This window comes from Seriola aureovittata, chromosome 10, assembly GCF_021018895.1.
Source record: "Seriola aureovittata isolate HTS-2021-v1 ecotype China chromosome 10, ASM2101889v1, whole genome shotgun sequence".
Lineage (NCBI taxonomy): Eukaryota > Metazoa > Chordata > Actinopteri > Carangiformes > Carangidae > Seriola > Seriola aureovittata.
The window spans coordinates 7488890-7512686 of record NC_079373.1 but is presented as its reverse complement, the minus strand read 5'-3'; the positions used below and the strand labels follow the sequence as shown (position 1 = coordinate 7512686).

Here is a 23797-nt window from a genome sequence, read left to right as displayed (position 1 = left end):
AAGTTTTGGCTTAAAGTTCCCACTGCTATGAAAAAAAAAATCTAACTGGGACACAGGCCAGATACTTTACTAATAAGAAGGTTTAGCTGCTTTTCTAAGGCCACTATACCCACAAGGGTTAAAACATCTGTACCTTATGCATTCAGTAAAGACTTTTTAGCGAGTTGTGTAACCCTTTTGGTAAAAAAATATTAAAGACTATCCATTTTTAAGAGGTTAACATAGGATATGGAATCTAACACCACAGAAGTAAGTTTTTGCTGTCGATTAAACCTGATAAATGCTATGGTATCCTCTCAGTTTCAGTTAATTTCTATTTAAAATAGTCATACAGAGTTTTAAGTTGTAGCCTGTACACCTTGCACTCCTTTAGCTTCTTTATCCCAAAGAGGTGCCGTTGACTCCCAGGTGTAAACTGAGTACGTGGCACTGTGAAGGAGAGACAAGCTCACAAAGGGTGAGAGAAACAGCCCAACAGATGCAGCGACTCCAAAACCACGGAGCAAAAGGCTTATTCTGATAATCCCATTTGAAAGAATTCAGGCAGATTGCTACAATTATGGCAATCCACTCTCAGATTTCTGACCTCGCTGAGAACACACAGCTTGTTTTCCCCTGCAGAGAACACAGGTTACCGGTATTTTTAGCCTTGTTCCTACTGAAACTAGAGCAAGTTTTACTTTACGGTGTGATGTGGTGCTGTGAGGTAATACCTGCACTGTGGAGATTCATCTAAACCTCAGCAACAAGAATAACCGCAGGCCTAAATAATGACTGAGTTGCACATTGTGCTATATTTACAGTCTAGAAACTTAAATGAGATTTTAGATTAAAAGTCTAAAGAACAAATCTAGTTTCCTTTTAACCTTAATCTAATTTACATTGTAACTGTGCAGCTCCATTTGCAGAGTGAGCCTGTGTGATGTGTTTTTCACAAACACTTCTTGCAGTGATGTTGTATTTGATTATATTATAGCCTATTGTGTGTTTTAAGGTGCTTCTGTGTCCAGCCCTGTATATAATATTCTCACACTTGTATGAATATGATTGACTTGCGTTGTTACAGCTTTGTAGATTTCTTACAGTATACTTATGTTTTATATATTGTTATTAAAGCAGGTAGTAGTAGGTACCAACCTGTCTGAAAGGTGTCCTCTTACAATGCTCAACAGGTCCACACTCACTGAACACTTTATTGGGAACACAGGCATATTTGTGTGATTATACAATCAACCAATCACGAGGCAGCAGTGCAATGCATGAGGTCAGGAGCTTCAGTTAATGTTCACAAAATGTGATCTAGTGACTTTGACCGTGGCATGATTGTTAGTGCCACATGGATTGGTTTGAGTGTTCCTCTTTTTTTTTCCCCCACATACAACGGTCTCTAGTGTTTTTACTCAGAATGGTGCAAATGACAAAACAAAAACAAAACAAAACAAACATCGAGTGAGCAGCAGTTGAGCGGGACAGAAATGCTTTGTTGAGAGGTCAGAGGATGGTCGAACACATGAGAAATGATGTGATGCAATCATGTCAACATGGACCAGGATCTCGCAGGAATGTTTACATCTTGTGGAAGAATTGAGTCTGCTTTGAGAGCAACTGCCCAGAATTAGTGTGGTGTTCCTAATAAAGTGCTCAGTGAGTGTCTGTGTCTAAATGCTGCGGCACAGCCTGGACACTTTACGCACGGCTGGGTCTCCACCTCCTCCAGGTGCGTAGCTCTGAGTCACCTGGGGAAGAGAGACTGGTATCAGTAAAAACCAGACCACTAACTCCACTTCATGCCTGTCATCTCCAAGCAATCAGCCTCCCAGACAATGTCGATGCTTCGTAATTTAACATGGTCTGATTTACATTACGCGCAATGAACGTCACATGGGGTTTGCTGACGGTTTTTAGCGTGGTGTGCCACACAGAGTCGAGGTGCTCACCGACCTCTTATTATAAGAACTGCTGGATCCGACGCTTCCCGGGTATTTTCATCGACATCGAGGAGTCTCAGAGGAGAGGAGCGCAGCTTCTCAAGTATTACCAGGAGGAGACGGCGCTGAAATGCAGCCGCACCTGCTGCCTGACGAGGAACTGTGAGTAATGCTTCTTTACTAGAGAAGTAGACGCACAGATGTTGAACTGTGCATTTCATTTGTAACGGTACACTATCCCTCCACCTTTCCTCCTACAGTTTCCTGTAATCTGGCCATATTTCACTATGATACTACTCAAGAAAACGTCAACTGCGTCCACCTGCACTGCCCAACACTGGAGAGCTGCATCCTCAGTCACAGAGGCAACGTTGTTCTGTACAATATCACAAAGGGTAAGTCACCACTGTCCAACCAGTAATAACATGCTGAAGGTTTTTTTTTTTCAGTACTCTAATTCAAATATATATATATATACTCCCTAAGATTGTATAATACAACACCTTATGTGCATATCAACTAAAACCAGAGCCTGCTACACACTCGAGGTCTCTTATATTTGACTGCAAAAAGCATATCATATTTTCTTTTTTTTTTTACTTATTATTTATTCCACACAGTTGAAATACATGAAGATGTACATAAAATCATATTATCATATTCATCTCAGTCACAGCCCATTCAAATAATCCACATACACACAATAACACCTGTATAAGTCTTGACATTTTACATACATATAAAGACTATTTGTTCAATACTCAAACTTCTTCCTGTGTAGTCTAATACATATAAGTGCACTCTACAACTCAGAAACAGTGTTTGCAACTGAGAATAAATATGCATATACAAAGAAAAATAATAAAAGTAAATTAATAAATAAATAAAAATAATTTCAAAAGAGATAAATGATTAAAATAAATAAAGAAAATAAATTAAAATTAACAGAGGTGCTTAGATTCCTGATATCCTTTGTAGTATTGGTTCCCATCTGTTCTCAAATGTTTCTAGTTTCAGTTGTAGTCTGGCTGTAGTTTTTTCCATAATGGTCACCTTCCTTACTCTCTCTATTGTTTTATATTGGGGGGTTGTGGTTTCAACCAAGAGGTTGTGATGGTTTTCTTTGCTATTAGGAGCAAGACTCTCAGCAGCTGCATTCATTGTCCATCAGATCTTCAGGTATTATAGTATATATGAGGATGGATCAAGATGTAGGTTGATACCCAGAACTCCTCTTAATTCCCTTTGAACAGATTTCCAAAAATCTAGGATTTTAGGGCAATCCCAAAATATATGAGTAAAATCACCCACTTTCCCACGGTTCCTCCAGCATAAATCAGATGTGTTACTATATTAAGAAGTGATAGATGGGGTGTTAAAATACCGCATCTTCACCTTCCAATCAAACTCCCTCCTGTTGGTTAATTTATGTCCAGATTCGAAGCATATCAATTCTATATTACTACCTCTAGACCCTAGTTGTAGCGGGAAGTAAAGTAACTGGTACATTTAATGGATGACTTAAGTATGCCTACTATCTTGAGGTACTTGTAGTTGGCTTGAGTATTCCTATTATCTGCCCTTTTATGCTTTTATTTCCACTGCATTGCAGAGGGAAATACTTTACTTTTCACTGCCCTACATTTATTTAACAACTACAGTTATTGTTAGTTTGCAGATTGACATTTTGCAAACAAAACACATGTTTTCATCCTATAAAATATGTTATTACCCAGCAGTAGTTAAAATTATCACAACTTTGACCAACTACAATTAAATGCTACTGATACAAAAAGGCATCAGTGACAATGACATAATATGATATATAATATTGGTCGATTTTTTTGTGCATCTCAAGTACTTTTACTTCTGATACTTCAAGTACATTTTTCTACAAATACTTTAACTTAATTGAGATTTATTGGTAGTACTTTCCCAGGTAAAGTAAGACCCACCACCCCTACTATTACTACTACTAGTAATAATAGCAAAAGCTGTTTTTAAGTCTTTAAATTATTTGTTTATTCAAAGTTAAAAACAAATTTTTTTTAGAAAAGTAAAAATTGATTGATTATTCATAATTAATATTCATGATAAAAATTAAAATGACACTCATAAATCTCTTCATGTCTCAGGGGTGGATCCTGACCTGCTGGTGTTTGGAAAATACTTCACCTCCAATGTGCGCGTGTTACCCCACCACTACGGTCGAGTCAACGCCTCAGAGCCACTGCCCTCAGACAAACGCCAGTTCATACATCCACCTCCACCCGCTGTCCTGCCTCTGACCTCTGCACCGACCGTTAAACCCCCCACCACAACAAGCAGAGCGTTCACAACCGCTGCTGCCACTACGCTGCCGAGCACCAGTCAGCCTGCAACCGTTTCCACAACTACAGCCACATTTTCTTCCACTCCATCTGCTCCTCTGACAGTCCTGGGGAACCATGCACAAACAACAGCCCCGACCACCTCCTCCGTTTCTCCTGCGCCCAGCTTTACTACACCTCACTCATCCACAGCCACCACTCCTGTCTTTTCTACCACAACTGCACAGCCCTCCACGTTCACCCCTATCCAGCGGCACATCACCACCTTCTCTCAATCGACCACCAGCCCTCCAACCTCCACAGCCCTTATGGGTAACACAGAGAGCAGCAAGCAATACCCCAATGACACCGAGGGCAGCCTGGGGAGGAACCACACCACAGGCGCTGAGGGAGGTCAGGGAGTCAGCGGGGAGGACACTTTAGGGGGGTTGGGACCTGGGTGGCACGTAGCCGCTCACACCTTGCTGGTTGCAGTGGCCATCTGTATCACAGTGCTGCTGAGCTGCTGTTGCTCCATCCTGCTGGTGGTGAGCTGGAGAGGTCAGAGGAAAAGGATGGGACGCTACCGAACATCATGGCGAGGGAAGAGAGGCTCCATGCGTCTCATAAAGTACGTGCTGGTCAGAGAGAGTTCCTGAAAGAGAAGCCAAGAGAAATAAACACTGAACCGACATTTCTCTTTTGTTTACAGCAGCGTTTTAATGAATGAATCCAGGATGAAAAGACATTTGATAAGTCATTTTTACTGTTATATTTTTCTAAAACACATTTTTACATACTGGTTTCTTCAAATAGCAAAGATATATCTTCATATTGCTTTATTTGAAACAGATAGGGATGGAAATGTAGTTGCTGTCAACTGATGCATTGAGGCAGAAATACTGTATATTTAAACTGAACAGGCAGAGGTATTTTATGGCTTAGATGAGATTATCAAAACACCGTTACCATGATTTTGGTTTCACTTGTGACTTGATGACTTCTGACAGATGATCCAAATTCAGCCAATGTATTTGACCACAGCAATTTGCCTCGAGAAAGACGATATATAGTGTACATTTGGCTGACCTATATTTTGATGTGCTTCAATGAGTTTAAACTGATGTTGATGCCAAACCTCGAGGACATTTGCCAGTTGTCTGCACTGGTCTTAAGTGGGACTTGGGCGCTTCCAAGCAAAAAAAAAAACAAAAAAACAAAAACTGCTACAATTCAAGGTTTGTTCAGATTGTCAACAATGTGTTGTCCTTTGTGGAGCTGAAAGAGGATTCCTTTTTGCTTTGTGGTCTTCAGTGTTTAACCCTCCCACAGTTGAGGACATCTCAGTGCATTGGGTTTCTTCTGACCTAAAAGTACACGGACCACAGACCAAAACTCTTTAAGAAGGGTGAGGCGCTTTTCAAGAGCCTGCTGCTGAAAGCATCCTTTCACTGTGGTGCCGCTCCTCGACCTGATAGTGACCAGAGTGGGATTGGAGCTCAAGCTGAGCCAGCAACCGACTGAAAGGAGCTTTTAAAAAAATAAAAAAATAAAAGCTTTACCCATCATTCACATGAACTTCATACAACATCAAGACAGAACACTGATTGACAATAGAATACATCAGACTTTTATTTCTGTATTAGACAAGAAGAAAGATCACACACCTGATATGACAGCAGATCTATTTTAGAAAATAAATACATTAGTTGGGACTCATGAGGCTGTAATTATCTACACTGATCTCGTTTGTGTTACTGGTATGTAGACGGAGTCCGTTTATGTAGATCCCATTACAGGCCCCTGTTGCTCTTGGTCACTGTCTTCATGTAAATACATTTTTACATTAAGCCGGATCACAGGTTGAGTACTTTCTTGACAGCCTCCTTGTACTGAAGCATGGTGCTCTCGTTCTCTCCTTCGTTCTTCAGCCTTGTGACTGAGTCCTTATACTCCTGCACCTCACTTCTTCCCAGCAGCTGCTCTCGCACTTCCTCGTCTTCTCCTTCCCCGGCCGTTTTCATGCGCACTAGCATATCCAAGATATTCTTTTGGGACGGGCTGTCCTCCCAGCTATATTCCTCCATGTCTGCCACAGTCTTCTCCGCCTCCCAGGCTTCTGTTTTCTGAAGAATGAGAAAAACAGAGCATCTGTTAACTTCGCATACAGATGGAACATTGACTCAACTTGACTGAAAACAGGGCTGTCCATAGCATTGGGTTTAAGAGCTGTGTATGTTTTATTATATACAGTTTTATTTTTATGTTATGTATTTGTAGCAACTTAAAAGATATTAAGAAGCACGTTTATAGTATTCAATTGAGGTCCAAGCTAGGCCTCTAGCTTGGAACACAGTATGGCAGCAGATGTAAAATATGAAGGTCCTTGGCCACCCCTCACCCCGTCTTTGATGCTCCTCTCACAGAGATAGTATTTCTCCATATGTAGCGTTCTGTCCGCTGCCTGTCTAGCTGTCATCACATTCCCTGGAGAACAATAGGCTCCAGTGTGCAGCAGCTTAAAGCAGGGCAGCGACAGAGCCTCAGCTCTGCAGCTCTCCAGGTGTTTGAGGTTAATGACCATCATTACTGTTATACATATCTGATCCACATAACATCCCATCTGGATCGAGTCCAGGTCCTAGTGAGTTGGTATCTATACTTGGGGATAGATCAGTAGCTTTCTTTGAAATCATGAAAACTTACTGAGCTGAGTAGTTTTGGTTTTAGATCAAAACATTTGCAGTGTGTCTCGCTGAAATGAAGGATCTGCATTATCCGCTCACAATGAGGTTATAACGTTTGATTTTACAAGGGAAATCCATTCATCAAAGTAGTTTAGTCATTAGACATGATATCTGATAATGTGGCACGAGACAAATAGCCACCTGTTTTCTCGGTTGAGTTTATGTACCTGTCAAATAGCGTTTTGATTTTCAGTTGGGGGGAAAAGGGACAGGTGTTAGGCACGAAGGCCTCTAGTGGTAAACGTTCCCCCACGATAAGAGGCAGCTTTGAGCAGTCAGCCCCAGCACTGGCCTGGATTAGCACACACTGGAATTAGCAGGGAAGCTCCGTCTCTCTTAGTGGGGAGATAAAATCACCTCGGTGGCTGCGAACAATCGGTCTCTTTGTGGGATAGCGTTACGACCTGAACGCTACGCCACTCTCACAGCTTCCACAAGCCTGCTGGACAAGCACTGTGCCTTCCATTGTGTGTCCAAAAGGGCAGCGGACAGTGTTCTGCCTCCTGGCTCGGACACCTTTCCCAACTGAGAGATTTTCTTTTAATGTGACTAAGCCGTGATGGGAAAAGCTCCTAAAGGCAGAGGTTGCACAATATGAGGAGTCATTTTCTTTTATGTGGCTGGCTGCACATTCATGCGATCAGCGCCTGGGCTAATGACCCGGTGGCAGACTTCTCTGATGTGGCATGGTTGGCTTAATGCAAATGAGTATCAGGGTCAACACCTGATAGGGGGAGTCTGTTTTCTCCTTATCTGTGGGGAAATGTCAGCTGGACAATGCTGCTGTTTGCCATCCTTTTGCCCATTCAACTCCAATACCTCCCTAATGGGCCCAGTCTCTCAGATCACAGAGCAAGATGGACAAGAATTCCTCTGTTAAAAGGTACTGTGCCATGGCGCTAGCAGGACGTAAATGTCACCAAAGATGCAGATGAAGGAATAAAAATATTTCACAAAATTGCCCTAAAAAAATGCAGAAATGCACTGATGCTAACACCACCCTTAAACATTACAGCTTGGCCATGAATTACACTACAAAATACAGTTGCTGCAATACATGAGATCAGCCATTATCCTTGCATCTGATCTCAAACGAACCTCTCAAAAAAGATAAACACACTGAAGGAAAGTGACAGCAGGTCATCAGTACAAGTAATGCCAGAGCGCAAACGGCATTTAAATGAATGGATACTTGTTGAAAGAGGATGAAAGGTCAGTAAACAAGAAGAGCGACTGAGGAGAAGGCCAAATTCACAGGAGACCGACAGACACAGCTGTCTGAGCTAAAACCTGGTAGAGCTGGTTAGGGGTCGGGTAGGGGCTGAAGATGGATCTGTTGAATTGCCTGGCTGAAACTGAGTGACATGTAGACTAAACTGGCATTTTGTTAATACTCGATTAATCTGTGACAATTGCTGCTTCTTAATTTTGGCGAGGAGCTTATTTTTCCCTCCCCGGTCACTCTTAGGGTTGCATTTGTGTGCTCACTCTTCAGTTAACACACAAAGTGGCGGACAGAGCTGAAGAAAAACAAATATTTCTTACTCACCCAAGACTCGTGGTAAAGGACGGTCAACAGGTACATGGCATAGTCGTAATTCTGTCGTCTCAGTGGGCAGCTTGTACAGAGAGGGAGGAAAAGACAAAATTGTTTTTTATTTCCTCACTTTATTATTATGTATACTAGACTATTAAAGAAGCAGTGTCTACCTTTCAGTTTTGATGGTGAGGACATCAGTTTTTTTGCAGTATCTGTCCCCAACAAGTTTCAGCATTTTCTTGCGTGCATGGTCATCCAGATTCAAACTGGACAGCTTTACCTTTGTGGGCAATGACACCAAAGATTATCGTTTGAGAAACACAAATAATATGAAATCGTTTAAGCAGCAGTTTTCTACATAAGCCTTTTGGGATGGATACATTATCAGAATGTAAAGATAAATAGACAAAAAGATTAGTGCACATGTGATTTCATCGTAAACCGTCTCTCTCGGCTGTATCCCTATCTCTTTAAATACGCAAACAAAGAACAATGTTTGAATTTTTACCTGCACAGAGCTTTCACTGTGTTGATTAAAATGCTATACTTTTTACAGATGAAATCACAGCATGTATGCTGTGTCCCAGAATAACCTCTAAGCCCCTTGCAGAGATGATAGATGGAAAACAACAGAGATTATTCCTTGATTACATTCTCTTTCATGGCTCTGATTTATGTAATTTATACAATGCAACAAAAGTGCATTTATAGGTAATACAAGGTTCATGTGTGCACGTGTTCTGTGTACTAGACCTTATGTACTGACAACACAAAGGTGAAATCAGTTGGAAGTGGCTCGACAAACATGCACAGAGACAGCATTAAAGTCTGTTTCCTTTTGAGCCACGTCTGTTTCCGGATCAATCCCTGCCACGGATTTTGTTTCTAACCCTGTCTAAATAAACATCAGAAGAACTAAAGGCAAACTTACTGTGTATGCTCCTCATTCAAACTCTGACTCAATTTTTATTAAAGTGAAAATGGGGGTTTGTTCCACTTATTCTGTACTTGGAACCTAACTGTGAGAGATTAGCTCTCCAATCTATCTCCCTGCTTAATCCACTAGGATTAATGTTTGAATAATTCCTACCTTGCTGATATAATCTAAGACAAAGTGTCAGTGGAGCAGATGGCTGGTGATTAATGGTAAAAAATGGCACATTTCCACCTTTTACAAAAGACAGTTTAAGTTCCTGAGTATCTGGGTTGTAAGACAGGGTTTCTCTTGACATTTTTTAGAGTGATAAAATCCATATGATGTAGCCAGATCCAAGAAACAGAAATATTATTCAGATATGGAAAACAATATATGCAACAGAGAACAATACTAAACTTTAAAATTTTTTTTGCCATAGTCCAGCCAAATGATGGACTTTTCAGCCATTAAGAAAATATTTTTTTGAAAAACAAGGTCAACACCTTGTTTATGACTGATGTGGAGAATCTCTGAATTTACTTGCCATTTTCTAGGTCTGTTATATTGTTTGTAAACATATACCACTTTGTCTAAGTTGTCAGATGGATCTTTAGTGTGTTTCTTCTTTGTTATGGACTGTGGTTGTTACATGTTTTGAAGTGTTTACATGAATGACTCTGGTCTGTGGGGAGGACTGCATATCTGTGGATTAGTGGTGGTGGTGGTGGGGATTAAGAGGAATATTAAAATGTCTCAACAAATATGTCACTAGCAAAATGTTTTGGTACTTCTTTTTGTGAAAATATGAAACTATTAAAAAAAAAAACTAAGAATTAAGAACTAAAACAAAACAACAACTGAGCCCCAGCACATGCTTATATGTAAAATAATTCTGCAGCACTAATCTCTGTAGACTTGATGGCAAAATTTCTTAGGTTTGAGGTCAACAGACAATGAGCGTCTCTCCAGGATAAGTCACAGGGACATGATGTCAGCCAGTGATTACGCATCTCTGTAAATCTCTAATTTCATTTTACATGTCGGGTTTCTCCACACTTGACTTCCTGTACATTGACAGAACCCATTTAAAAGTCAATATCATCAAGTAAAAAATTCAAGTCTCAATTCAAGAAAAAATGGAACAGCAGGGAAACTCACTTTTAGATGAACAACACGAGCTGAAGGGTTTCTGACAGACGGGCCAGCAGACACATAGTCGGTGCTTGTTACTTTAAGAGGGAAGTGCTCATCACATTTGGCATCAGTGTTCAAGACAGACGGCCACTCTGTACAGAATGCTGATGGTATAGAAAGACAATTTAAATAACATTTAATTAATTTAAAAGTCCATAATATCATACTACAACTGCTGCTGACTAACGCCACAGCATACATAAAAAGACTTAAATGAAGAACTTACGTTTCAGAGCTTCACAGTGTTTCTTTATGGCTGCTGGTGTCAAATGCAGAAAGTTTGGTATCTGAAAGAGAATGGGACAGAAACATGAAAATATGCAGCAGCTTTAACATCTGAGAATCAATCCCAGAAAGCGTAAGCAAAACACACTGCGGCAGTCCACAAAAATTATTTAATGCTGGCTTTCAGAGTTTACTGTTTTTAAAAGGGCAAGCTAACCAAATATCTATCCTTTTCATCCTTTGAGTAAAGGATATTATATAATACATATGGTTATATAATAGATTCTATTCTATAACAACGTCAAAATAAACTTGTCATAAGTCCCATTATTGGCTTGTGTATGGACAAAAGCACAACATCTATGAGTTATGATTAAAAAAAAAAACAATGTACATATATTTCATGCAAATATATGTAGTGATTGCAGTGGTTTAGCCCTTCGTAGCAGAGCGAATGACTGACACTAATACAGTTAGTCTGCACGGCACAGTTCCAGCTGTGGCGGGTGAGAGTAGTGGATCTGCAAGTGGCTCAAGTCCAGATGGAGCAGCTGGTGTTTGGACACAGCAGCTCAGTAATCCGGGCACAGAGACACGGCCATCAGAGCCATGCAGCAGAGCAAAGAGCGCTCCCTGGCTTGCTGGTTACAATGAATGCTGGGGGGTAAATGCTAAGATATACAGATGGCTCACATACAGATAAAGCCCACAGCCAACTATAGAAGAACGTAATCACTTTGAACAATGTGCAAATAGCCCTACAACTTAATTCAATGGATGCACAGCATCCTAATACACAAGCATTTGTAGTCCTAACGAGAACTTAGTGCACATTTATCATTGTTATTTGAGTAAGTAATCACCTGTTTTTCTTGTTTCTTCTTTAATCTCTAAAACTGTAACCAGCCCTGTCTGTTCACCATTAATCCTCATCATATGGTCCAAAGTAACTTATGAGGTCTGACCTTGATCAACTCCAGGTTGCCTTGCTTCTCTGGAGGAACGCCTCCCTTCACAGGGTAGCCCATCCTCACAGGTAGGGGGACAGCATTCGGTTTAAAGGGTGCTGCTGCTGGATAAACTGCAGTCCAGTCCTGATCCACCGGCATCTTTTCTGTCCTGGGCTCCCCTACCTGGTCCCCCAAAGCACGGATGAAAGAGACAGCTTTATCAATGGCAAACTCCATTTATGTATAACATCATCCGTTCCAGTCATTTTATGAAAGGTCTTAATCAGTTTCCCGTTTCATCACAAAATGTGTGCATCTTGTTATATTTACCCTTAAAAACAGACACAAATACAGTACACTTACCTCTCTCCTGGCTTTTTTGGTGAAGGTTCCTCTACCGCCTTTATTAGGAGGGCCTAAAATTCATAACAATACCAATTTAGCCACACAAACACTTTTTTTTTTATGTGAAAATGTCATAGCATTTCATTTCACACTGCTAACACTGCCATAAGACAAAGGACACCTTTATCACCACACAAATACTATACATCAAGTGCAGATTTTGTATTTATTATATTTATTTTGTTTGTGATTATTTTTACATTCAACAATACACTTACTGATAAACAATGTATGTATGGTGTATCGACAGGTGTCTACTGTATGATGTAGCACCTCTGTTTAATTGATGGAAAATAAATTGATTTTTTGTCATTAAACTGTCATCAAGTTAGTTTTCACACTACCTCTTATTCCATCTTTTTAAACAAGAGCATTTGAAAGAAATCAGTGAATTTGATACCATCACCTTGAGCTTTAAAATTGTAATCGATTATAATGTTTTTCCTCAAACAATCAAATGATTAAACAAGAGAATAAACATAAGATTATTTGATATGAAACTAGTCCAAGTCTGGGAAGACACTTTATTGGTGCATCCTTGTCAAAGGACAGGAGGTGGCTAACAGCATTTCAGTTAGCTTAGCGTGCAGCTGTGCTTCTGGTCAGGTAGTGTGAACTATTGTACAGCGACAATAAAACTCACCTGTATTTCCAGCAGAAGAATTTGTGGACAAAGCCGTCGCGTACGTGACCCTGCTTATTGATTTGTGAAGTCCGAGACCACGAACATTTATTCGACCTAGGCACAGAAGTGCCTTGCTTGTGTGTGAAGCCATGTTTTCCCAATGACTGCGGAAACCTAGCTACCTCATTGGACGCTGCTCTGTGTCGCTGCTATGCGCCTGCGCGGTCGCCATATTGGAGCGTTCAAGACCCCCCGGTAAACAAATAGAGAGAGGCAAACTACAAATTAGACTGTAAGTCAATAAATTCTAAACGGTTTTCATCGAATTTTATTTGTTATAAACGTCATAAATTGTGTGAATAAAGTTCATTTACTGGATGCGGATCTAATCAGCTATATTATATTAACTGGATTTTGGATTGACAAACTTAATACCTGCTACATCTTTACAGTGTGGATATTAGTAACAGGTAAGTTATGTTTGATGAATGAAAAAATACACAAAGAACAAACAGAATTATATTTTGTCTGTGCTTTCTGTACAGTTTTCTTAGATAAGTTAACGCTATAAAGTTAGTCGTGGTTAGGGAGTTTATTGTGTCGATGATACTGATAACTTACATTCTAAAGTAACCATTATTCATTTTAAAGTTAGCGTTAATGTGGGTTTATCCACGTTTTTGTTTTGATAATGCGCGGGAATCAGCCTGGGTTCCTTACGTGTACGTAAGTTAACGTTAACGTTAATTTATAATGTAGTGTTAACTGCTAGCTGTTAGCTTGTTAACTTTAGTTATACTCTAGATGTGATACAAGCATCACAAAAATAATGAATGAACATGCTTCATTTGAATGACAATGGGTGAATGCTCATGTCTCTGAGGGGTCTATATACCTCATGTCATTGCTTTATTTTGCGAAATCACAGTCGTTTCTATATATTGTTAAATGGATGTCAGTATGGAGTCTGTAGGAGCAAACAGATAGATTCAGTGACTATATGGTGACAGTAAAAGGGCTGCTTGTGATATTTATTTAGACTTCCTAATTCCTGCTCCCCATTGGGCCCATATCTATCAACATCTGCTGGGTTAACATTGCCTATCTATAATGTATAAAAACACTAACATTATTTGACTGATGCAACCAGACTGGTAAAGCCAACCTGTCTCGACAGCACAGGACTGCACCCATGAAGTAAGAGCTGGTCCGACAAGTTGCCCTCACTGTGGTCTGTCAGAGTGGAGGGGACAACTCAGACAAAACAGCTGCCTGGAGAATATATTCTGCATTTTGGAAAATACAAGGAGATGTTCCGCTTGCTCCTTGAGAATGATATGGGGTATACCATCTACCTAATCAAGAATCAGCAAAAAGAGGAGGCTGCAGGAGTCTTTTTGGCAGAGGGGCACAGCAAGAACACTGTCACTGAGTTGTGAGTTATGTCCTCAGCTTTAAAGAAATCCAGTCTCTCCTTAACTATGAGTTAAAAAAAAAGCCAGTTTCTACAACAGCAGCAGGATCAGAGGACGACCAGCTGGATGTTTCTGGCTCTCGTGCCAACAACACCTGTGCGAGAGATTTGGGACAGCAGGGACATGCAGCCTTTGTACTTAAGTAAAGCTGTGTTCTAGGGACAAAGATGCACAAGCTACAAAAATACCTGCTTAAGAAGCAGCACCATCTTTGTCTCCTTTCTGATGACGCATGCCTCACATGCACCTGCTAAAGCCACATGTGAGTCTTGATGTGGAAGCAGAGTATTTTAGTATACCAAAGGGGGAAACTTATAAGATAATTTCAGTGGTGACTTTATTCATACAAACCTAAGTACTAGTCAAGACATATTTTTTGGACTGTTGTAATTCTTTTGTGAGCTGACAGAGCGATGCTGAGTATCTCTCCTACCAAGCAATATCTGCGGAGCTGTGGGTAAACATTTCTTGTCCTTATTTTCATTCAAAAATCTTTTACAATTTATGATGCTATGGTGTGGAAATTATCCCACCAGGTAATAAACTCATAACCTAACAAAACTGGTATTACCAATAACTATACAGTTTTATATAATATACATAGTAAAAAAAAATGAGCTAACACTATGGAACCAAATAAATAAGAAATGAATAAACAAACAGAGCATTCCACATGGAAGCATAATGAAACATAAACAGTAAAAGTCATCAGGCTTTTCAAAATGAAAAAAAGAAAATTTAAAGAAAATTGGCAATTATTGAGTGCGACAGTGCTTTACATGTTCTTTGCAGGACAGGAAGTAGAGATGATGCTGTGATGTAATTCTCGCTGGACAGAATTTGATGCTCACATTGGCTTTACAGTCACCTGCAAGGATTATATTGATGGCCTGTCTCTGCTCTAGCATCCTCTCCACCATTTCCTGGTTGGAGCCCCAGCAAGTTGCACGGTCCTGTTGGGCGAAAATACACAATTTTGCCAACCTTATTTTAAAATATGCTTAGGGTGTGTGTACAGTTATAAATGCCATATTCATACAACGAAGTGGAAAGGCATTAAACTCACTTTTTTTTTTGTTTAGGATTGATTTGGTGAATTATTTAAAATCACTTAAATGTGTCAAATAAGAACGAATAAATCTGTCCTCTTTGACACCTGTTGGGAAGAATATCACATGTCAAACTTCGTCACCTTACAATTGCGTATTGTAAAAAAAGTTTTTTTTAAGAGGTAAAAGGTGATGAAAAAATGAGGCTCTATATTCTCATGAACTGCTGTCTTGTCTTAAATGATCATTTGCGCCCTGTGGTTTTCACAGCCACTAAATTTGAACTGTAATCACCCAGTCAGTAAAGAAGCAGGGGCAGGCCACACCAATGGATCACTGATTGTTGTTTAGGTAGCCTAAAGAGTTTTATTTTATTCCCCCTTCCAAATTTACTGATTAGGCAATGTCATGGAAATCAAGTAAATAAGCACTCTAGTATGAACTGATGGGTTGCTCACCATGGTGGTAGAACAGAGTGGATGGTGTAGTAGTGAAGACACAGGGCTAGGAATGGCCAGGTTGAGGGTTTGTCAATTTGCCAACCTGTACTGATATTTTTCCTGGTCCTTTGTTGGTAAAACTGATGAGTTTACATGCACTTTTCCTTTGCCATCTGTAGTCAGCAGTTCAGATAGACGGAATCCTTTTTGTAATAAACCTCAGTCAACTGTGCTGTTGTCACTTGCACAGCAAAAAATTAAATAAGCACTTTGGTATTGTCATCTTACTTATTGTACACATTACATTTTTGGGTTGTACACTACCTTATGAAGCCTATGAAGCTAACATTAGCCTTGTTATGCAGTGTATCCATGCTACTTAAACACTTGCAGATGCAGCTGCTGCACAAATTGAAATATAAAAACAATATCAGATTGTAGAAGTTAGACTATCACTGTGGAGGTGATAAGCTGAGATGTCCCCTCCCTGGCCCAGTTAAATGCATAGTGTGTGTGAGTCAGGAGGAATTGTGGTGCTATAAATTTTTCTGTGCTCCAGCAGCTCAGTGATGTATGATCTGAGCTGATTCGTTAAAATCCCTCTTTTCCCTCTCCTGTAGTGATGAAGTGGTCATCCTGCTCCCTGACTGCGCAGCTCCTCCCTGCAGCAGTAACGCCAAGCCTCTCATCTCAACAGGACAAATCCTCAGTCACCCCTCTGCAAAAAACACTCAGCATTTACAACTGTCTTTCTAAACATGTTTCATCTTTCAGTCCAAGTTTGTCCATCATTTAGCAGGTAACCAATGAATTGTATCCTTTGACAGCATAGTAATGCTACAGTGTTAGACATCTCATGGTCTAAGTCTAGTTCAAAAGCAGCTGTGTATGACTCTTGGTGAGTGTTACTAGCCAGGTAGTTGCAGACCAAAGCCCCATTTCCTAAAACCTGAGACAATCTTAGTCTGATCATAACTTCATGGTCGAAGATCATTTTAGCCCCAAAATGAGACTAATGTTGGTGATGGGATTAATGTTGCAAATTATTTTGTGTCACACACAGGAGTCATGTCTTGCAGTAAATGTGTTTAATTCTAAACAATCTGGGGCAATAATCCTCTTAAACATCTCATCATATGCTTCTGCCATATACTCAACAGTATGTGCAACAGCATATTCAAGTAATTAACAGCAGAGGATCCACTCCTGGTAATGTGTTGCTAAAGCCTGGTTAAATCATCCTCACTTCATCACTTCTGGGATATGGCCGTAAAGAATTAGTACAATCATGCATTACGAAACACAAAGAGCACATTTAGTCCTCAGTTAATCTTCAGGTCTCTGGAAACTTTGGGCAAAAAAAAGAAGTCAACTGTATTTATCTTTTTCACAGCAGATTTGTGGTCAACATCCAAACAAGTATAAGAGAATAATGCCAAGGTCGAAAAGCCTACATTACATTTACACATACAAATAAAAGTTACTTTTAAAAAAAAAATGTTTTTTTAACCAAACACAATAATAACACATTGCTGCTAAACACAGACCAATGTGTTATTTAAATATATAAATTTAATATATAAATATATTTATTATTTATCTTGGAGGCCATAGTATTTCTTTCAGGGGCAGAGAATAACAACTGTTGTTCCCACAGAAAAAAACATTTTAGAGATTTGTCAGTTTTAAAGGTAGTGTTAAGTTTTCCAAGTAAGTATTTTAAAGCCATTGCAGTTCTTGTAATATGCTGCACAAAAGAAATGGTATGTTGTTGAGTGAATAATAATAAATTTAAAAAAGAATCAATGAGTGGTGGTGTAATTTAAGTTTGTATTCTGAAATATTGTTATAATGTTGCTACAGGCAACTGCTGCAAAATTTCCCCCATTTCAAAGTGATTTTAAAGTATGCAGACAAATCTTATACTTCAACAAGAACATTATCTTCTTTTTACAGTTATTTTTTTAATGAATTACACAATGTAAAAGTAAAGTTAATGTACAATTGGAGAATGCATTCATTTTGACAGTTTGTTAATGTGTTTTTGACAGATTTCCTTCACAACATTGGCCTTTAGCAAAGTGAAATTATATGTTTTTTGTGTTTTGTGTGAAAATGATCTTAGATCTATTTTTAATAAAAATATTATCTGCATTTAGAATTTTAAATTTGAATTTTGATTTGCCTGTTCAAACTTTATCAAGTCTTAACGTTATGCATAATTGGGGGTGTGGCCGCTTTAAGTGACAGGTGGTTGCCTTCACAGTTGATTAGCCCAGTGCCTAGCTGTTAGCTGTCTGCTGGGTGTTACCTCATCTAAGCTACTTCGAATCACTAAACGTGACCTTTCGGCACTCAACTTATAAAACTGTGAGCATAGGGTTAGGGTTTGGCCTATTCAAAATGAATCAGCTCTCTTGATGATATTCACTTAGGTACTGATTATATCTTCAAGCCCTTTAAAATGTATATGAATTTCAACTGGATAATGTGAATAATCTATTTCTTGGACAAAAAAAGGGGTGGAGCGTCATTCTGGTGTGCTCTTGCAGTGTTACACCTATGAGATGTGGTATCTAAAAAAAAAAAATATATGTGCTAACCTGGCCTACATCCTCAGCTGCCAAAACATCATGTATGCGGAGGCAGGAAAGTAAATCAGAAACCCATAGTTAGACAGGAAACCAAGACAGCTCCCTTTGGAGAATATGGTGATTCAGATGGCTGGAATGGGATTTATATGTCTCCACACTACCTGACTCACTGTCTACTACATAACTACCAGCACCAGGAGGGAGCCATCAAAAAAACTGCTGCAGGGTGCTTTCGGACAGGCTTTCCGCTCAGACCACAGTTTCCTGGAAGGTCACCTTTTCATCTGGGACCATGTCATCATATGCAGTGATGAATGAAAACTGGGTGATCCTTTCATGGATGATGGTGCAATCTGAGATACAGAAGTCACTGAAGCCTCGGTACAAGGGACTTGCTAGCCGCTAAATCACTGAAGATGGAGAGGGCCCAATAGTAGTGGTTTGACAGGTAACCCTAACCCTCCAATAACTACAATTTACATTACTGTTCATGTTCCATATTGAATTCATGTTGCACACAAAAATATTTCATAATTTTTAGTGATTGATATGACTGCGTTGACATTCATGGGTGTACTTTTTTCTTAATGTTCTCTTTCAGGGATTGCTATGCAGCATTTAAGGTGGAAGAATCTCTTGCAGGAGGGGATCTGAAATGGGATGCTTGAACTAGTGCTACCATTGATGCTGAGTCCAGCTCTGGTAATCTGCTGAACACGTGTATCAAAATCCCAATACAACACAGACATTGTATGAGGCGGTTCCCCTGTGAGTGTGTGTCAGAGCATCGTCTCCCCTGTACAGTTCTTTTGTCAAGTTCCTGTCTGTAGCCTTCTCTGTGATGGATCAGGAAGACCAGCATTGGTTTTAAAGATGCCAATACCCTGTGCCATTGAACCCAAATGATGTTCCTCTCTCTAATCCCTCTATGATGAAGGCATGGCAGATTCAGTGGGTTTACATCCTGGGTGGTTGCCTTAGTGATCCTAAGGTGGAAGGTGGGATCTTGTACAGGCATGGAGGAATGGTGCAGTTGAACCATGTTCAGGGTAAAGGAGCTGAAGTTCCTGTTTGGATCCCCATCAGAGAGACGTCTCAGCATGAAGGTTACTACTTCCATCAGGCTCAGTGAGTCACTAGAACAAGGGCTTCCTCAGAGCTGTTTCAAACTCAAGGGATGACAGGGGTGGCGAGCTAGAATTACCCTGTCTGGTGGATCTGAAGCAGCCAGGTGTTTGACTTCCAGCTATCTTTCAGCTTTGATTCTAGACCTCAATGCAGTCTTGGAATAGGTGCAGGGGGGTGAGAAGTATCCTGCTCTTCATCTTTCTAGCAGAGGCACTGTAGAGAAGTTTGATCTGGAATATGTTCAGCCTGGTTGCCATCAAGTTCCTATAGACTGGTTTAAGCACAGGACCAGGACAGGCTTTACCCGAGTCCACATCCCTGAAGCAGCCACCTGCACCCCATTATGAGCTTCCTCAGTCAACCTCCATGGCTCCAACCTGCAGCTCTTGAGCCTCAGACCAAGCAAGGTAAATATTTGACATGCTTAACATTCAGGACTATTCCAGTCCCATACAATTTTCTGTCAAAGGACCAACAAGACCTGTACCTGTTCTAATTTTCCAATATATTGTAGATTTTATTTTTGTGTCTGTGTGTCTTGTACACACCGAGACACATGATAACTAGCCTGGATAGTAGTGACCAGTATACATTGTGACAAATATTGTAGATCTCAAATATTATATTTTCAACTTTATTAGTTCATGTTAGGCACTGACGCATACAAAAGTGTAATATAGCTTTTTAGATCCACCCCAGTAATTGAATTTAACTCCAACTCATGTTCAGTTCTACATGGGAACCAGTGAAGGGTCAAATGGTAAGCAGAGCAAAGGGTTTGACTTGGTGTGGAGTGAGTGAATGTTTAGTGCCTCCTGCAGGTGAACAGGTCGCAGCTCATCAAGGCAGAATTACCGACCGGATAAAGGGGTCAACTGCACAGAGGTCATAGACTTCCAGGGGGGCCCCGGAAAGCACCAGGTTTACTCAATATCATTTGGGTTTCTCTAAGTTCATAATTGAAAATGAGTTGGAAATTTGTACCACAGGTACAATATCAACAATATCGATCCCTCCGTCGCCCATCTCATGTCCATTCTCTTGTCAAAATCTAGTTTTGAGCCCTGAATTGTTTTAGATTATATTGTATATTATATATTTATTGTACATAATATACATTATGTTTATTATAAATCACTTTGTGATTATTAAATTGATTTGCGTTTTATTAAATTGCATTTTTTTTCTTTGTAAAGTAATTAACACACAGAAAGCCTTGGTTAAAACACAAACATGTTGAGTTTATTGGCACAGAAAACTTAAATATTTAATCTTTTATCGAATTTGTTGCTGAGTCAACTAATAAATGAATCAACTAATCATCTTAGCTAGAGCATGATTTAATTAAGATAAGATGATAAAACTGGAAGATGGGATATCATTCAGAATACTTTAATAAATAAGTATAGAAAAAATATTGAAGAATTAATGGCAACAACCCTTCATCCTTTATTTACACTAGTGTATTATCTGTATCCACATGTGACCAGCGGATGTCCCTCTGCCAGCTGCTGCTTTTTGAAAATGTGGTACGTTCAAATACCCTCGTAAAAACTTTTTTTTCGGTGTTTGAAACAAACATTGCCCTATGGCTATAACCTTTCGCACGAAAACACTCCCACAGTAGCCTAACAGCAAGAATGAGGCATAAGCGAGGTCTTTTTTCCGGTTTCAACCGGTTTCAACACACTTAAGGATAAGGTAAGGTATGGAAGGTGTGTTACTGTTCTGTATTATTATTATTACAGTAACAATAGGCCGATTAGCATACACAGTTCATTATATTTTAAGTAATGGTGGGAATATTGGAAGTGTTGCAGAGATAAAAATGGCATGAACTGAACCTATAGCCTAAAAAGAGCAGAGTCTGCGTGTGGGATAAATCTGCATAGGAGTTTGTCTTATTTTTTGTGTTGTGATTTTCCAGCAGCCTGCTTGTACAGAAACTTCCTAACATAGATAGTTTCAGGTGGGGATAAAACTACTTGGTGTTGTTTACTCTATCAATTACATTACATCACATTAAGTGGCTACAATAATAGAATATTGTCAGGATACCACTTTGCTGTTTACTTATGTTGTGATTAAAAATTTTCCGTTACCCTTGAACGCAGCATTTGTCCAGGCACAAGCTGCGATGCACTTCAAAGGGACAGGTCCTGCAGGCAGCAGCCGACTTGTGCTTACACTGTGTGTTACCTGTTTTTGAACGCTGGAAGATAATTTCTAACTTAAGTAATTAAGTTTTTTCTTTTTGCCTATGACTGGATCTTGTTTTCATAAAAAGCAAAAACGACGAACTTGTTGCCTGGCTTCAGAGATAATTGCATATTATTTGGCGCCGATAACAACTTGAGATGTGTTTTTGGAGACAGGTAAGATTTGACACAGTGGTTTGACATATATATTTTTTGTTTAGTTGTTTAAGGTCTAACAGCGAACAGCAGCGTACAGCATTAATTGATGCAAATATTGACTCAACATTTGCGTGAATTTGCAGCTTCATTAAACATGCACTTTTTTGTGTTTTTTTGTTTTACTGATTTCTGGAGTTCAGTTTAGCAGATGAAAAGGAGGAAAAGTGAGTTTTTTTGTTAAGGAACGCAATCTAAAGGTTTTTAATTTATTTTAGCCCACATGCGGTTATTTAATTTGAGTTATGGGCCCCCTGCCAGGGTCGGTTCAGTTTAACGGAAAGTCACACAATAAGCTGTAACTGTAGAGTCCCACAGCAGCCTGTGCATACATGACAGTTCATTGTATGTCTCATGACAGTGTGGTTTTAAAGGTAGAAACTCTATCTACGGGGGTACTGCAGCGCATGTGGCTCTTGTCATCAGTCCATCCGTAGTTGAGGACAGATATGGACGGGGCTGGCTGCCTCCAATTAGCCTGCCTCTCTTGTCCCATGAGACTATTTTCCGATCCATTTAGGAAACATCCGGCCATGTATCACACTACCTGGCTCAGTGTCTTTCCACAGAAGACACTAAACCAACTACTTACCGTTGATACACTAATTAAGTGAATTTAAGAGCCAAAGGACATGGATATGGACATTGCAGATGGAAAATGTTTTTTTCAAGTTGTCATGCTGCCCAGACTTTGTTACATTCTCAGTTCAGTGCCATTTGCAGACGTAAGTCGTTTATATTGCACCCAATATTTAGGATGTGTCTGATTTGCAGCTTTGCACAATTTGCACAGTAAACTACCTTCTTCTCTGTATCTGCTGTGCATCCTCGCCTCTTACCGTCAGGATACATTGAATTAGTGAACTCAATAATGGCTCATAATCCCATGGACTCATATTATTAAAATACCACTTGTAGGTGAGGTTGTGACAGTTTAGGCTCATAATAATTAACTTGTAATGTTTTTTGTGGACACTTGAATTAGTGTGCATCCTTAAATAAGTGCTTGACTTTAACCTTGATCTGACTGTGACTGTAAAGATCAAACAATTACTCACATGGCTTCAACTATCTACTGCTTTAATCAGTCTAATTTCTGTCTGGTTGCACGGTGATTAAGCTTCTGCGATGTGACATGCTTTGTGAAATGTAGGGAAGGTCACATTGTTGCTGTAGTGGTTTAAAGTGTGTTGTAGGATTGTATAAATTCTGTATTATTTTCTCTAAATGTAAACAGAATGCATGATGTACATTTTTTTTTATCTTCCTAGATGGGAAACTAGGCAGGTCTTGACATCCAACAAGGACGACGCAACAGGATGCTATTTTTACAGTAGAAAATCCTCAGAGAGAAAGCTGTCGGAAATGGACTTGTGTGCCGACCTATTGCTGCCACATTAACTCACATATGATTCTATTCTGGGAATATTACGTGGCTGTTACGCTTTTATTATGTTCACAGGTCATAAGTCACAGTGTCAGAGCCTATAACCATTTGCAAAAGTTCATAGAAATGTCACTATGATTTCTTCCTCACAAATGGAAATCCCCTCGTTTTTCCTTCTCTTCTTTTAGCTTCAGCAACATACCATGGTGCAATACACTCTGTAGATACAGGTTAGAGTCAGAAGTAGGACTGTTACACAATGAAAAGCTGTAATTGGCATCACTGACCTAAGAACAACAGGTCTTTGATCCACGTATGTTTTCAGTTCAAAAGTAACATGCTGCAGGACAGCACCTTTAGTATTTGCGGGATTCTAATCTGATGACATTTGTGAAGTAACTCATGAAGACAGCAAGTCACTTTCTGTCAAAAACCTTTAACTTTTGAATGTCTTTTTTGGCATTCACCACT

At 39.6% G+C, this 23797-nt stretch overlaps 2 protein-coding genes and 1 long non-coding RNA gene across 3 annotated transcripts in view; 1 reads left to right on the top strand and 2 right to left on the bottom strand.

Annotated features, from left to right (window-relative positions):
• The first annotated feature begins 1675 nt into the window (after positions 1-1675).
• Positions 1676-5695, top strand: LOC130176357 (MANSC domain-containing protein 4-like). Its single transcript, XM_056387393.1, has 3 exons — positions 1676-2090; positions 2189-2323; positions 4064-5695. The coding sequence occupies exons 1-3, from the start codon at positions 1871-1873 to the stop codon at positions 4894-4896; spliced, it is 1188 nt and encodes a 395-aa protein (XP_056243368.1). The 5' UTR covers positions 1676-1870; the 3' UTR covers positions 4897-5695.
• The window catches only part of LOC130176359 (uncharacterized), a 31978-nt gene continuing 12966 nt past the window's right edge, over positions 4786-23797 (bottom strand). The window contains exon 3 of the long non-coding RNA XR_008828854.1: positions 4786-4892. This is a non-coding gene — a long non-coding RNA (uncharacterized LOC130176359). The remainder of the gene's footprint in view (positions 4893-23797) is intronic.
• Positions 5845-12992, bottom strand: mrps35 (mitochondrial ribosomal protein S35). The gene is made up of 8 exons (XM_056387394.1): positions 12858-12992; positions 12173-12225; positions 11825-11992; positions 10861-10921; positions 10599-10738; positions 8695-8804; positions 8534-8603; positions 5845-6363 (listed from the first exon to the last, which is right to left on the bottom strand). The coding sequence occupies exons 1-8, from the start codon at positions 12988-12990 to the stop codon at positions 6094-6096; spliced, it is 1005 nt and encodes a 334-aa protein (XP_056243369.1). The 5' UTR covers positions 12991-12992; the 3' UTR covers positions 5845-6093.